This window comes from Manis javanica, chromosome 10, assembly GCF_040802235.1.
Source record: "Manis javanica isolate MJ-LG chromosome 10, MJ_LKY, whole genome shotgun sequence".
Taxonomy (NCBI): Eukaryota; Metazoa; Chordata; class Mammalia; order Pholidota; family Manidae; genus Manis; species Manis javanica.
In genome coordinates this window covers 24,520,600-24,536,539 of record NC_133165.1, presented here as the reverse complement: position 1 = coordinate 24,536,539, position 15,940 = coordinate 24,520,600, and the positions used below count along the sequence as shown (strand labels likewise).

Sequence of the window (15,940 nt, the reverse complement as noted above, 5' to 3'; positions counted from 1 at the left end):
CGGAGCTTTCATTGGGTAGAGGGGGGTCGTCGGCTATGAGGGCCATCAGAAAGGGAGTACTGGGGGCTGTGGGAGTGGATATAGTTATGGAAATGTGGAGGAGAGAAAGGATGTCCCGTCCTAGTAAAGGGATGGGACACTGGGGCATAACCAGGAAGTAGTGAGAGAAAGGTATGGGATTGTCTTGGATTGTGCATAAAAGGGGGGAGGGTTTAATGGGAAAATCTGTTTACCTCCTACCCCAACTATAGGAGTAATGGCAGGCGTGGTAGGGCCCCGGTATTCTCGCAAGACTGAGAAGGTGGCTCCTATATCTAGGAGGAAGGAGATGGGGCAACCGTCTACTATTAAAGTAACCCTGGACTCCTGTTTGGTGATGGAAATGGTCGGGCGAGAAGCCCCCGGACCCCGTCAATCTTCTTCTGCCAGCCTCAGTATGGCGTGCTTAGGATGGGGGTTGTTCGTCCAGCCTCCCCTTCGGGTGGTTGGGCAATCAGAGCCCCAGTGGCCCTTTTTGTGGCATCTGGGGCATGGGGTGGTAGGAGATCTGGGGGAGGGGCTCACCCTTGACCAATGCCCCTCTTTTCCACACTTGAAACAAGCTCCCTCAGAGGGGCTTGTTTGTAGAGGGGTGCCCAGGTTGTGGTTTTATCAGGTTGACCAACATTTGGAAATTTGCCTGATCAGCCTTTTGTTTACGGCATTCTTTCTCCTCCTCCCGGTTATGGAAGACTTTAAAGGCCACTGTTAGGATCTCAGTCTGTGGGGTAGCGGGGCCCTGTTCTACCTTTTTGAGTTTAGCTTTAATGTCGGGGTAGCTTTGAGCTAGGAAGTATGTCATAAAGACATGTCTTCCATCAGGCGTTTCTGGGTCCAGGCTGGTATACTGTAATAGGGCTTGAGTGAGTCTGTCTAAGAACTCGGAGGGGGTTTCATCTCTCTTTTGAATTATGTCTTGGAGCTTTTGAAAATTGACTACTTTACGAGCTGCCTTTTTCAGACCTGCTATTAAGCAGGAGGCAAAAATGGCGGTGTTATAATCCTAGTGTGGGTCTTGTTCGGGGACAGCAGTGGGGCCAGGGGGGTAGGTGGGGTCAGTCCTGTGGGTTTCGGTAGCGTGCATTTAGGCGAAGTCCCAAACTCATCTACGCTCTTCAGGGAGGAGAGTATTGGCTAGGAGCATGAAAATGTCATGATGTGTGAGGCTGTAAGACTGGAGGGTCCATTGAAACTCCCTGATGTATGTTGTGGGATCAGTGGAAAAGGAATGTAAGCGTTTCTCTAGTTGGGCTAGATGTTGTAGGGAGAAAGGGACATGAATGCGCACGATGCCTTTGGATCCTGCTACTTCCCGGAGGGGGGCAGTAATTTTGGAAGGCCCTTGGCACCGAGTCTGAGGGGGACTGAAGGGTTTTGGCTCAGTCTGTGGGGGGGAGACAGGTGATGGGGGCAAAGACGCAATAATTTTGGGAGGCCGTCAGGACCGAGTCTGAGGAGGCAAAGACGGAGGAGGCTCTTGGGACTTAGCTGGAGGGGGGCTGAAAGTCTCAGGCTCGATCTGCGGGAGGGGGGAAGGTGAGGGGGACGGAGGCAGAGGGGGTGAGGTGGGGGTGGAGATGGTGGTGGAGGGAGTAGAGGAGGGGGAATGGAGAGGATGGGAGACTTCTGTGGGGGAGGAGGCAGCAGCGATGGCAGTGGTAGTGAAAGGGGGAGGGGCTGTTGTAGGAGAGGAGGGGAAGGGAGAGGAGAGGAGGTTTCTGTTGGGGAGGAGGCAGCAGCGACAGCAGTGGTAGAGGAACGGGAGGGGCTGTTGTAGGAGAGGAGGGGGAAGGGAGAGGACGGGAGGCTTCTGCCAGGGAGGAGGCAGCAGCGATAGCAGTGGTAGAGGAAGGGGGAGGGGCTGTTGTAGGAGAGGAGGGGGAAGGGAGAGGACGAGAGGCTTCTGCGGGGGTGGAGGCAGCTGCCGCAGTGGTGGGTGGAGGGGTTGTAGGAGGGGGAGGGCCCGAAGGGGGAAGCCTGTATGGCGGAGGCTCATTGGCTGGGTCAAAGGTAATCAAAGAGGGACTGGGAGTGTGGGGAGGGGAGGGAGACAGCTTGCAGGCTAGGAGAACTTGGGGTGCGGAGCAGGTGGTGCAGAGGCTGGGATTTTGAGCTCAGAGGCGAAAAGCTTCCATATAGGGAATCTCCTTCCATTTTTTCAGGCACTGGCAGTAGTTAAAAAGATCACGAGTGATGTTAGGATCAAGAGTTCCCCTGTGGGCCATTGGTTGTTATTGTCTAGGGGGTATGTTGGCCAATCTTGGAAGCAATATTTACGGAGAAGTTTTGGTTTTATATCAGGCATCAGGGACAGGGTGGCCAAATGCTTAAGCAGGCATTCAAGAGGTGAACTTTCAGGGAGGGATGAGGAGGCTCCCATGGCTAAAGGACAGAGAAGGAGACAAACAGGGGAAGACAAACGGAGATCCTCGGACTGGAGGCAGACCGCAAGGAGACAAAGGGTGTCCCTGATGATCCTTGGTGGTCTGCGGAAACTCGTATATGAGTCGGAATTTCTTAGGAAGTGTGGGTCATCACCCAGACTTCCCTAAGAAGGCAGAGTGCCGGAGTCACGAGGTACCTGGTACTAGGAATTTTCGGCGGACGGGACTGATTTCGGCAGGCAGAACGGAAGGAGGAAGGGGGAAAAGGGAGCATTCTCATCCACAAAGGAGTCACCTTGTTATGTTTGTTGGAGGAGGGGCCTGAGGGTCTGTCGCAGCTGTAAATGCCTGAGGCGGGGTTTATGGCTGTTGAAGGGGGTGCCTGAGGGTCTGCTGCAGCATTGAAGGCCTGAGGCAGGAATTTATGGCTGTTGGAGGAGGGGCCTGAGGGTCCGCCACAGCCGTGAAGGCCTGAGGCGAGGGAGAGTTCCCTCCTTGTCCCCGAGCGTCAGGGCCTTGCCGGACAATCACGGTCAATGGCACTGTGATAGCTCGGGGAAGAGTGGCCCACTCCAGGGGAAAACTTACCTAAAGGCCAGAAAGGAGTGGTGAGTGTGATGAGCCAGTGCCAGAAAAAGAGGACAAAGGCAAGCTGCTGCTGGTGTCGGGGGGAAGACGGGGCCCAGATGGGGTGTCCCATCTCCTGGGTTTCGGCACCAATGAAAGGAAAGGAGCGACACACAGCAGCAATTCACTGGAGAAATCCGCTTTATTGGGGAAAGGTGCTGGGTTTTATAGGAAGGGGCATGGGGTGATTGTGGTGTTACTTCTACAGGGCTGGTGGCTATTGGCTAGGTGCTGGGAGTGGAAGTGGGGAGAGAGGTGATTGGTCTTTAGGTGGCGCCGTCGGGAACCGAGGACCTGGAAGAGAAGCCGGAAGTTCGCCATCTTACTGGTGGGGACCCTTCAAAGCCCCCCCACCGAGGAGCTTGTTTCAAGTGTGGAAAAGAGGGACATTGGTCAAGGGCATCCCCCTCCCCCAGATCTCTTACCACCCCATGCCCCAGATGCCACAAAAAGGGCCACTGGGGCTCTGATTGCCCAACCACCCGAAGGGGAGGCTGGACGAATAACCCCCATCCTAAGCCCGACATAGTGGGGCTGGCAGAAGAAGATTGACGGGGCCCAGAGGCTTCTCTCCTGACCATTTCCATCACCAAACAGGAGCCCAGGGTTACTTTAATAGTAGACGGTTGCCCCATCTCCTTCCTCCTAGATACAGGAGCCACCTTCTCGGTCTTGCGAGAATACCGGGGCCCTACCACGCCTGCCATTACTCCTATAGTCGGGGTAGGAGGTAAACAGATTTTCCCATTAAACCCTCTCCCCTTTTTATGCACAATCCAAGACAATCCCATACCTTTCTCCCACTCCTTCCTGGTTATGCCCCAGTGTCCCATCCCTTTACTAGGACAGGACATCCTTTCTCTCCTCCACGTTTCTATAACTATATCCACTCCCAAAGCCCCCAGTACTCCCTTTCTGATGGCCCTCATAGCTGATGACCCCCCTCTACCCAATGAAAGCTCTGGTTCCACCCTCATACACCCTGTCAATCCCAAAGTTTGGGACATTACAAGCCCCTCCGTGGCCCTATGTCCCCCTGCCTCTATCAAATTACGTGAGCCCTCTCAGTATATCTGTCAGGCCCAATACCCCCTAACCACTTCAGCCCTCATAGGCCTCCAACCCATCATTCAAGATCTCTTAAACAAAAATTACCTCAGACCCACTCACTCCCCGTTTAATACCCCCATATTAGCTGTAAAAAAAAAAACCCAACGAATCTTTCCGCCTTGTCCAAGACATTCGCCTCATCAACATGGCCGTTGTCCCTATCCATCCCTTAGTTCCAAATCCATACACCCTTTAATCGCAGATCCCTGCCTCGGCATCCCACTTCTCAGTCCTAGATCTCAAGGACGCATTTTTTTTCTATCCCTCTGGACCCCTCCTCCCAAGATTTTTTCACCTTCACCTGGATGGACCCATACACAAGACATTCTGAACAACTCACTTGGACAGTTTTGCCACAAGGCTTCCGAGATAGTCCCCATATTTTTGGACAAGTCCTAGCTCAGGACCTCAAACAGTTTCATCATGATCACTCCGAGTCCACCTTATTACAATATGTAGACGATCTTCTACTCTGTAGTCCCTCGTGGGAACAGTCTTAACTTGACACTGCCTCTCTACTTAACCTTCTAGCTTCCAGAGGTTACCGGGTATCCCCCTTCAAAGCTCAAATCTCTTCCCCTTCTGTCACCTAGGATTCCTTCTGTCTCAACAAAGAAAGTCCTTTACCTTAGACAGAAAAGGACTCCTCTCTGACTTGCCCGTTCCCAAAACCAAGACAAAAATCCTTTCCTTTCTAGCACTGGCTGGGTATTTTAGAGCATGGATCCCTAATTTCTCCCTGTTGGCAAGACCCCTATATGACCTCAGCAAGGGCCCCCCTGAAGAACCATTATCCTCCTCACCCCGACACTCCTTCATTAAGCTCCATCAAGCCCTTGTGGAAGCTCCAGCTCTCCATCTCCCTGATTTGTCAAAACCCTTCTCATTATAAATTCATGAGAGGTCCAGTCAAGCTCTAGGAGTCCTAGGCCAATATTATGGCCCATCCTTTGCCCCAGTAGCTTATCTCTCCAAGCAATTAGACCCCACAGTTTGGGGATGGGCCCCCTGCCTAAGGGCATTAGCCGCTGGTCAGCTCTTGCAGAAAGAAGCTCATAAACTAACATTCGGAGCGCCCCTTACCATTCTGTCCCCACATCACCTAAAAGATCTCTTAACCTACAAAAGTTTACAGACTCTCCCTCCCTCCAGACTCCTGACCTTACTGTCCTCTTTCCTCCACAATCCAAACATTTCTTTCCTCCCCTGCCAGCCCCTGAATCCTCCCACTCTTCTTCCTCTACCCTACTCTCCTCATACTCCCTCGCATGATTGCCTGAAGCCCTTCACAACTTCCTTCCGTGCCACTCCACGATCTCTGAAGGAGCCCTCTCACATTCCGACCTCATCTGGTTTACTGATGGGTCCTCCTTTAAACATGAGGGCACCCACTATGCAGGATATGCAGTAGTCTCCCTCAAAGACGTCACTGAGGCATGAACCCTACCCCCTGGTACAACCAATCAACAGGCCGAACTCATTGCAGCCACCAGAGTTTGCACTCTGGCCCGAGACACATCTCTCACATTGTACACTGACTCCAAGTACGTATTCCACATTCTCTTGTCTCACACGGCAGTATGGAAAGAATGAGGCCTCCTCACCACAAAAGGAAATTCCATAACTAATTCAGCCTTAATTACTAAACTTCTAGAGGCTTCACAACTCCCACACCAAGTAGGCATAGTCCACTGCAAATCACATCAAAAGGATGACTCCCCCATTGCAAGAGGTAACAACAAAGCTGACAGAGTAGCCCGGTCAGTTGCCCTATCAGAAGACACACCAGACTACAATCCGTCTGCCCTTGCGGTTTTAGCCTTATCACAAGACACCCGCTGTTCCCTGGACAAAGAGTCTCTCTTCCGCTTCTTACACGATCTGTTCCATCCCAGCCCCCAATCCTTGATCCATTTTTTACAATCTTTTTTCTCTCTCTCTCCTGAAGACAAAACCCTAGTTAACCAAATCACCCGCAGGTGCACCATCTGCCAATGCACTAACCCTAATACCCCCCCTCAAGGCCCGACCCTTCCCAGCTCATCAAGCAAGGGGTAATGTCCCTGCCGCAGATTGGCAAATAGACTTCACTAACATGCCCCCTGTACAGTGTACCAGATACCTACTCGTGTTAGTAGATACATTTTCAGGATGGGTCGAAGCTTTCCCCACCACTAACAAACGAGCGTCCGCGGTTGCCTCTATCCTCCTCACCCAGATCTTTCCTATATTCGGGATGCCCACTTCCCTCCAATCAGGTAACGGCCCTGAATTCACTGCCCAAATTATCCAGAACCTGTCCAAGTCACTCTCGCTCCCCTGGCATTTACATTGTCCTAATCGACCACAAGCTTTGGGAAAAGTAGAAAGAGCCAATAGGACTCTAAAGGACATCCTGACCAAACTATATCTAGAACTACACCTTGACTGGGTTCGCTTACTTCCCTTAGCTCTACTCCGCATTCGGGCCCTCCCTAAGAAACCTTCCTTCTTGTCGCCCTTTGAGATCATGTACGGCTGCCTGATTCTACCCCCGGGGCTCCCTTCCCACAAAGGACCAATTCCTCTCAATATGGCCCTTCCACAACTCTCTCTCCTCTGCACTGAATTGTGGAAATATCAGGTTTGGCTCCTTCCTGATCCACCCACCTCCCAAAATCCTCCTGTCTTACAGCCCGGCCAACTACTGTTTTATAAGCTGCCAGAGGATCGGCCCTCTCTTACCCCAAAATGGGAAGGTCCACACCCAGTTATTCTCTGCACCCCCTCGGCTGCCAAGCTCTTACTGCCTGATAACTCTGTCACCCCTTGGATTCATATCTCCAGGTTGAAACCAAATACCCAGGACCCACCTTCTCTGCACACCCAAGACCCATCAGTCACAATCCAGAGTCCTACGGATACAGCCCAAGACGCTGTCTACTCTACCACGCCTCATCCCTCTGATCCCTTGAAACTCCACATCTCCTGTTCACCCCCATTGCCATCCATACCCGAGTCATGACATTTTCCTCCTTTACCGCTCTCTCGCTTTTTTTCCTCATTACTATTGTCTTCCCCGCCACCCCAGCCTCCTTTGTATGACGATTCAAAGTCAGACAGACTTACACACAGCATCAAACAAAAGTTACTACCCTCATTGCCACATCAGACTGCCCTCTGAAAGGCTGCTCTGAGCCTTTATACCTCCACTTTCCTCCCTCCACCGAAGTGTTCACTAACAGCTACCTTTATTCTCCCTACCTCTGCTTCCTCTATGACCAAAAACAAGCCTATTGCAGGCAATGGCCAGACACCTACGGGGGATGTTCCTACTGGTCTTGCGCCATTCACTACATGGGTAACTCCCGGTACCCACAGTATTACTCTTCCAACCGTTTCATGAAGTATCCCAATGGCTCATTCTCCTTATCAATCCCAGATCCCTGGGACTCTCGATGGGCTGCTGGAGTCACAGCCTCAGTTTACTATGGAGGATCCTTGAGCCCCCTCGGTACCCTTCATATCTCTCGAAAATATGTTCCCTCTCATTCCCAGATCTCTCAAGTTGCATCAGATATCAGACATTCCGAAAAAGTCATTATCCAAACTCTTGACAGCGCCTCTTCATCTTCTTTTTCCTCCTATTTTTGGTTACAGCTCATTCAAGGCACCACCATCTTTCTCAACCACACCCTCAACACCGTCAATTGTTTCTTGTGCGCATCACTAGAGCGCCCACTGCTGGCCGCCGTGCCCCTTAATATTTCCAACTACTCCTTCCATGCAGAAAGACAACCCCTCCGCCCCCTGGCAGACATACCCCTATGGGAACCAGAATACGCAGATAATCTCACCATCCACCACTGTGTAGGCCCAACTCCACCCCCCTCCAGCGCACTTCACTGCCTCTCTATCTACACCCCTACCTCCGGCTCTAAAACTTTCATACAACCGGGACACATCTTTTGGTGTAATGGCAGTCTTTTCAACTCACTGCCTCCCAACTCCAATATACCCTTCATTCTCGTCACCCTAATCCCACAGCTTACACTTTACAACATGGCAGAATTTCTTGAGCTCCAATCTCCCTTGCCCTCGCGCACAAAAAGGGCTGCTTTCCTTCCCATCATGGTCGGTATCTCTTTGATCACCTCAGCCATTGGGGCAGGGTTTTCGGGAGGAGCCTTGGGTCACTCTCTATGGGCAATTAGAGATCTCAATGCCAAACTTGATGGAGCCCTGACATCCACTGCCAATTCCCTAGCCTCTCTCCAAAGACAGGTCACTTCCTAGCTAAGGTCACTCTTCAAAACCGGTGGGCCTTAGATCTGCTTACAGCCGAAATGGGCGACACCTGCGTCTTCCTTCGAGAAGAGTGCTGCTATTACATCAATGAATCCAGCATTGTGGAAACTGACATTACCAAACTCACCGACCTTGCCTCCAGCCTCCACTCTGCTTCCAATTCCAACCCATTCTCTTCAGTACTAACAAACCCCCTCCTTACCTGGCTCTGGCCCATTGCAGACCCCATAATAATCATTCTTCTCTCCTGTCTCTTCTTACCCTGTATAATAAAGTTCATCAAATCCCAAGTCGGAAAAATCTCTAATCAAACTTTCAACCAGCTTTTACTAAGGAACTATCAGCTTTGGCCACAGAAGATCCCTCACCCTCACGTGACCTCCTCACCACATGCTGAGATGGACCCTTCTCTCCACTGGAAACTGTTCCTGGAAACAATGGCCACAGACGCCTGGCTCCTGACACCCATATCCTCTTGGCACCATTGGAATCAACAAGTCCTCTACGTATGGTTACAGGGAACCTTCATTGATTTCCAACCTGAAGAAGTCCACATCTACTTGTCCTTACTGTGGGGAGTCCTATGAACCCTTTCCTCCCAATCCTCAAGCCCTCACTCCCTTCTCCGCCCTGTTCAGCAGGAAGCAGTCAGAGAGAAAGCTACGTCCACAACCCAATAACGGAGAAAGGGGGAAATGAAGGGCCCCCACCAGTAAGATGGCTAACATCCGGCTTCTCTTCCGGGTCCTTGGTTCCCGAGGGCACCACCTGAAGACCAATCACCTCTCTCCCCCCTCCCACTCCCAGCACCTATCCAATAGCCACCAGCCCTGTAGAAGTAACACTACAATCACCCCATGCCCCTTCCTATATAACCCAGCACCTTTCCCTAATAAAGCGGATTTCTCCATTGAATTGCTGCTGTGTGTCGCTCCTTTCCTTTCAAGAATGATAAAATTTCTTAAGGCTGTATCAGTGTTTATTGACCTTTCTCTCATTACTTCCCCCTTAGGATCCTTTTTAGATATTTTTTTCTTAAAATTACCACCTCCATGAAATTTTAATACCACAGATATATTGTACATCTGTTTATGCAGTACATGCATATCTGTGCTTTGTGCCTAACAGTAAAATTTTTGTCTCCCTTGAGAACCAATTTTTGGCCCCAAGGGGGTGGTATCACCCCCACTGAGAATGCATGGCCCATGTGTAGACAAGATGGTGGCAGAATGGAACGTGCTTTATCTGGAATTATGCTCACATTGCCAGAATTTGGACAGTTCATAAAATTTTAGATGTTAGTTGTACATTTTAAGAGCTCTAAGAACTTGACTCCCATTGCTTACCCAGGTGGAGCCACACAACAGGGAACCAGGAGAGTCAGTGTCAATGAGATTTAGTCCATCACCACTTGCTTGCGCAGGAGGTGGTCAAATATTTGCTGACAGAGGAACACTTAATTCGTACAGTTGCTACAACAGATCAACCCAGTGCCTTCATTAGGGGGAGAAAAGTTGATATCATCACTTTTTCTGCTTTGAATGAAAAACCACAAATATTCTTTTTTCCATTCACTTCTTGCAGCCACTTCTTTGTGCCAACTACAGACCACTGCTGGAGATGACCCAGTCAGTGCCAAAGAGAAAAGCGTGACCTTCAACATTCCAGAAAATTAAGAAAAGACCTGCCAAAATGTACATAAACATCAAGCAAGAAACAGCTGCAAATTACCCACTGAGCCCCAAACTCTGGTGTATCAGACCCTTAGAGCTTGTCTTTTCCACAAATTATCTGACTTCTCAGGGCCTGGTTTCCCCATCCTTGAAATGGGACTTCCAGAGTCTTTCTAACTTAAGAAGGATTCTTGACAGAATAATTACTAATGGAAGTGAGCGCTGAGGACTTTATGAAAGACAGTGTTAAGAATCACAAGGATTTTCTGACCTTACAAGGTCTACATTTCCAGTAAGAGAAAAATCATTGTCTGAAAATCAGAATTCCTTATCTTGCAGACACTGGTAATCAAGGACTCCTACCTACTGGATTCTTTAAGAGAATAAAATAAATCTTGACCACTATCCCCCTAATACAGCCACCACATGTGGCAGGTGTCTCTGCTGTTGCTAATTTGTTTACATTTACATATTTACATGAATTTATAAACATTGTTTCATATGCATGTTTTAATGTGCATCAAGGTATATACATTTTAGGTATATAAACTAGGGGAGGAAATGGCCTCTCAGACCACAGAGGTACACAGAACTCCCATGACAAGGGATCCAAGGAGGGCAACACCAAGCACATAATAATTAAAATGGCAAAGATCAAAGACAAGGACAAAGTATTAAAGGCAGCAAGAAGAGAGAAAAAAAAAGGTTACCTACAAAGGAAAACCCATCAGGCTATCATTAGACTTCTCAACAGAAACCCTACAGGCCAGAAGAGAATGGCATGATATACTTAATGCAATGAAACAGAAGGGCCTCGAACCAAGACTACTGTATCCAGCACGATTATCATTTAAATATGAAGGAGGGATTAAACAATTCCCAGACAAGCAAAAGTTGAGGGAATTTGCCTCCCACAAACCACCTCTACAGGGCATCCTACAGGGACTGCTCTAGATGGGAGCACTCCTAAAAAGAGCACAGAACAGTACACTCAACATATGAAGAAGGGAGGAGGAGGAATAAGAAGGGAGAGAAATAAAGAATCCTCAGACTGCGTTTATAATAGCTCAACAACCGAGTTAGGTTAGACAATAAGACAGTAAAGAAGCTAACCTGGAACCTTTGGTAACCACAAACTTAAAGCCTGCAACGGCAATAAGTTCATACCTCTCAATAATCACCCTAAATGTAAATGGACTGAATGCACCAATCAAAAGACACAGAGTAATAGAATGGATAAAAAAGCAAGATCCATCCATATGCTGCTTACAAGAGACTCACCTCAAACCCAAAGACATGCACAGACTTAAAGTCAAGGGATGGAAAAAGATATTTCATGCAAACAACAGAGAGAAGAAAGCAGGTGTTGCAATTCTGGTATCAGACAAAACAGACTTCAAAATAAAGAAAGTAACAAAAGACAAAGAAGGACATTACATAATGATAAAGGGCTCAGTCCAACAAGAGGATATAACCATTATAAATATATATGCACCCAATACAGGAGCACCAACATACCTGAAACAAATACTAACAGAACTAAAGGAGGAAATAGAACACAATGCACTCATTCTAGGAGACTTCAACACACCACTCACTCCAAAGGACAGATCCACCAGACAGAAAATAAGTAAGGGCACAGAGGCACTGAACAACACACTAGAACAGATGGACCTAATAGACATCTACAGAACTGTACATCCAAAAGCAACAGCATACACATTCTTCTCAAGTGCACATGGAACATTCTCCAGAACAGACCACATACTAGGCCACAAAAAGAGCCTCAGTAAATTCCAAAAGGTTGAAATCCTACCAACCAACTTTTCAGACCACAAAGGCATAAAACGAGAAATAAACTGTACAAAGAAAGCAAAAAGGCTCACAAACACATGGAGGCTTAACAACACGCCCCTAAATAATCAATGGATCAATGACCAAATCAAAATGGAGATCCAGCAATATATGGAAACAAACGACAACAACAACACTAAGCCACAACTGTGACACAGCAAAAGCAGTCTTAAGAGGTAAGTATATAGCAATACAGGCATATTTAAAAAAGGAAGAACAATCCCAAATAAATGGTCTAATGTCACAATTATCGAAATTGGAAAAAGAAGAACAAATGAGGACTAAGGTCAGCAGAAGGAGACACATAATAAAGATCAGAGAAGAAATAAATAAAATTGAGAAGAATAAAACAAGAGCAAAAATCAATGAAACCAAGAGCTGGTTCTTCGAGAAAATAAACAAAATAGATAAGCCTCTAGCCAGACTTACTAAGAGGAAAAGAGAGTCAACACAAATCAACAGTATCAGAAATGAGAAAGGAAAAATCACGACGGACCCCACAGAAGTACAAAGAATTATTAGTGAGTTCTATGAAAACCTATAAGCTAACAAGCTTGGAAACCTAGGAGAAATGGACAACTTCCTAGAAAAATACAACCTTCCAAGACTGACCCAGAAAGAAACAGAAAATCTAAACAGACCAATTATCAGCAAAGAAATTGAAGCGGTAATCAAAAAACTACCAAAGAACAAAACCCCCAGGCCAGATGGATTCACCTCAGAATTTTATCAGACATACAGGGAAGACATAATACCTGTTCTCCTTAAAGTTTTCCAAAAAATAGAAGAGGAGGGAATACTCCCAAACTCATTCTATGAAGCCAACATCACCATAATAGCAAAACCAGGCAAAGACCCCACCAAAAAAGAAAATTACAGACCAATATCCCTGATGAATGTAGATGCAAAAATACTCAACAAAATATTAGCAAACCAAATTCAAAAATACATCAAAAGAATCATACACCATGACCAAGTGGGATTCATCCCAGGGATGCAAGGATGGTACAACATTTGAAAGTCCATCAACATCATCCACCACATCAACAAAAAGAAAGACAAAAACCACATGATCATCTGCATAGATGCTGAAAAAGCATTTGACAAAGTTCAACATCCATTCATGATAAAAACTCTCAGCAAAATGGGTATAGAGGGCAAGTACCTCAACATAATAAAGGCCATATATGATAAACCCACAGCCAGCATTATACTGAACAGCGAGAAGCTGAAAGCATTTCCTCTGAGATCGGGAATAAGACAGGGATGCCCACTCTCCCCACTGTTATTTAACATAGTACTGGAGGTCCTAGCCATGGCAATTAGACAAAACAAAGAAATACAAGGAATACAGATTGGTAAAGAAGAAGTTAAACTGTCACTATTTGCAGATGACATGATATTGTACATAAAAAACCCTAAAGACTCCACTCCAAAACTACTAGAACTGATATCGGAATACAGCAAAGTTGCAGGATATAAAATCAACATACAGAAATCTGTGGCTTTCCTATACACTAACAATGAAACAACAGAAAGAGAAATCAGGAAAACAACTCCATTCACAATTGAATCAAAAAAAATAAAATACCTAGGAATAAACCTAACCAAAGAAGTGAAAGACTTACACTCTGAAAACTACAAGTCACTCTTAAAAGAAATTAAAGGGGACATTAACAGATGGAAACTCATCCCATGCTCGTGGCTAGGAAGAATTAATATCATCAAAATGGCCATCCTGCCCAAAGCAATATACAGATTTGATGCAATCCCTATGAAACTACCAGCAACATTCTTCAACAAACTGGAACAAATAATTCAAAAATTCATACGGAAACACCAAAGACCCCGAATAGCCAAAGCAATCCTGAGAAAGAAGAATAAAGTAGGGGGGATCTCACTCCCCAACTTCAAGCTCTACTATAAAGCCATAGTAATCAAGACAATTTGGTACTGGCACAAGAACAGAACCACAGACCAATGGAACAGACTAGAGAATCCAGACATTAACCCAGACATATATGGTCAATTAATATTTGATAAAGGGGCCATGGACATACAATGGCAAAATGACAGTCTCTTCAACAGATGGTGCTGGCAAAACTGGACAGCTACATGTAGGAGAATGAAACTGGACCATTGCCTAACCCTATATACAAAAGTAAACTCAAAATGGATCAAAGACCTGAATGTAAGGCATGAAACCATTAAACTCTTGGAAAAAAACATAGGCAAAAACCTCTTAGAGATAAACATGAGTGACCTCTTCTTGAACATATCTCCCCGGGCAAGGAAAACAACAGCAAAAATGAACAAGTGGGACTATATTAAGCTGAAAAGCTTCTGTACAGCGAAAGACACCATCAATAGAACAAAAAGGAACCCTACAGTATGGGAGAATATATTTGAAAATGACAGATCCGATAAAGGCTTGATGTCCAGAATATATAAATAGCTCACATGCCTCAACAAACAAAAAACAAATAACTCAATTAAAAAATGGGCAGAGGAACTGAACAGACAGTTCTCTAAAAAAGAAATACAGATGGCCAACAGACACATGAAAAGATGCTCCACATCGCTAATTATCAGAGAAATGCAAATTAAAACTACAATGAGGTATCAGCTCACACCAGTAAGGATAGCTGCCATCCAAAAGACAAACAACAACAAATGTTGGCGAGGCTGTGGAGAAAGGGGAACCCTCCTACAGTGCTGGTGGGAATGTAAATTAGTTCAACCACTGTGGAAAGCAGTATGGAGGTTCATCAAAATGCTCAAAACAGACCTACCATTTGACCCAGCAATTCCACTCCTAGGAATTTACCCTAAGAACGCAGCAATCAAGTTTGAGAAAGACAGATGCACCTCTATGTTTATCGCAGTGCTATTTACAATAGCCAAGAATTGGAAGCAACCTAAATGTCCATCGGTAGATGAATGGATAAAGAAGATGTGGTACATATACACAATGGAATACTACTCAGCCATAAGAGGAGGAAAAATCCTACCATTTGCAGCAACATGGATGGAGCTGGAGAGTATTATGCTCAGTGAACTAAGCCAAGCGGAGAAAGAGAAATACCAAATGATTTCACTCATCTGAGGAGTATAAGAACAAAGGAAAAACTGAAGGAACAAAACAGCAGTGGAATTACAGAACCCAAAAATGGACTAACAGGTACCAAAGGGAAAGGAACTGGGGAGGATGGGTGGGCAGGGGGGAATAAGGTGGGGGAGAAGAATGGGGGTATTAAGATTAGCATGCATAGTGGGGGGAGGGAGAAAGGGGAGGGAGGGCTTTACAACACAGAGAGGACAAGTAGTGATTCTACATTTTGCTATGCTGATGGACAGTGACCGTAATGTGGTTTTTAGGGGGGACCTGATATAGGGGAGAGCATAGTAAACATAGTATTCTTCATGTAAGTGAAGATTAAAGATTTAAAAAAAAAATCAGTTCCTGTGTGCTAACCTCTAATGAGTTCTACACAGTGGTACAGAGGGCATGTCAAAGTGTGGGCAAAGGGTCTGTTAGTTTCTATGCAGAAGATCAAGGCCTAGCTTGGCTACCCAGAAAATGAACTAAGATATGATATGAGGAGGAGCTTCCGGCATCAGCACTCTCTGGAGGACTCGTGCCGGGGGATGATCATCAAAAAGCCTCCATAGAGATCCGGGCGATGCTGTGGTTGTGGCAGCGTCCACCCCACCGTTTCCTGGACTTGCCATTGGAATGAGGAGGGAGATGTCTAGGCTGGCATGTGCATGCAGAGAGACAACGAATTTGACCGAATCTGTACTGTTGGAACTCAATCAGGAGTTGGGAGGGGTGCAAGTTGTAGCGCTCCAAAATCTTATGACTATAGACTATCTATGGTTAAAAGAACATATGGGATGTGAACAGATCCCAGAAATGGGTTGCTTTAATTTGTCTGACTTCTCTAAGACTGTTCAAGTACAGTT

The 15,940-nt window shown here is 46.6% G+C and overlaps 1 protein-coding gene across 3 annotated transcripts in view; it reads left to right on the top strand.

The window, feature by feature from the left end:
* The window catches only part of LOC140844015 (uncharacterized), a 153,669-nt gene that overhangs the window by 38,012 nt on the left and 99,717 nt on the right, over positions 1 to 15,940 (top strand). For 2 of the 3 annotated variants that reach the window (XR_012122077.1, XM_073214883.1), the window contains one exon: positions 10,032 to 10,525. The exons of the other annotated variant lie outside the window; for it this stretch is intronic. Coding sequence is in view for 1 of the 2 variants with exons in the window: in XM_073214883.1 (XP_073070984.1) it covers positions 10,032 to 10,100 (69 nt within the window). In the remaining variant the exon portion in view is untranslated. Of the gene's footprint in view, positions 1 to 10,031; positions 10,526 to 15,940 lie in introns of those variants that run through there. 3 annotated transcript variants of the gene reach the window in all.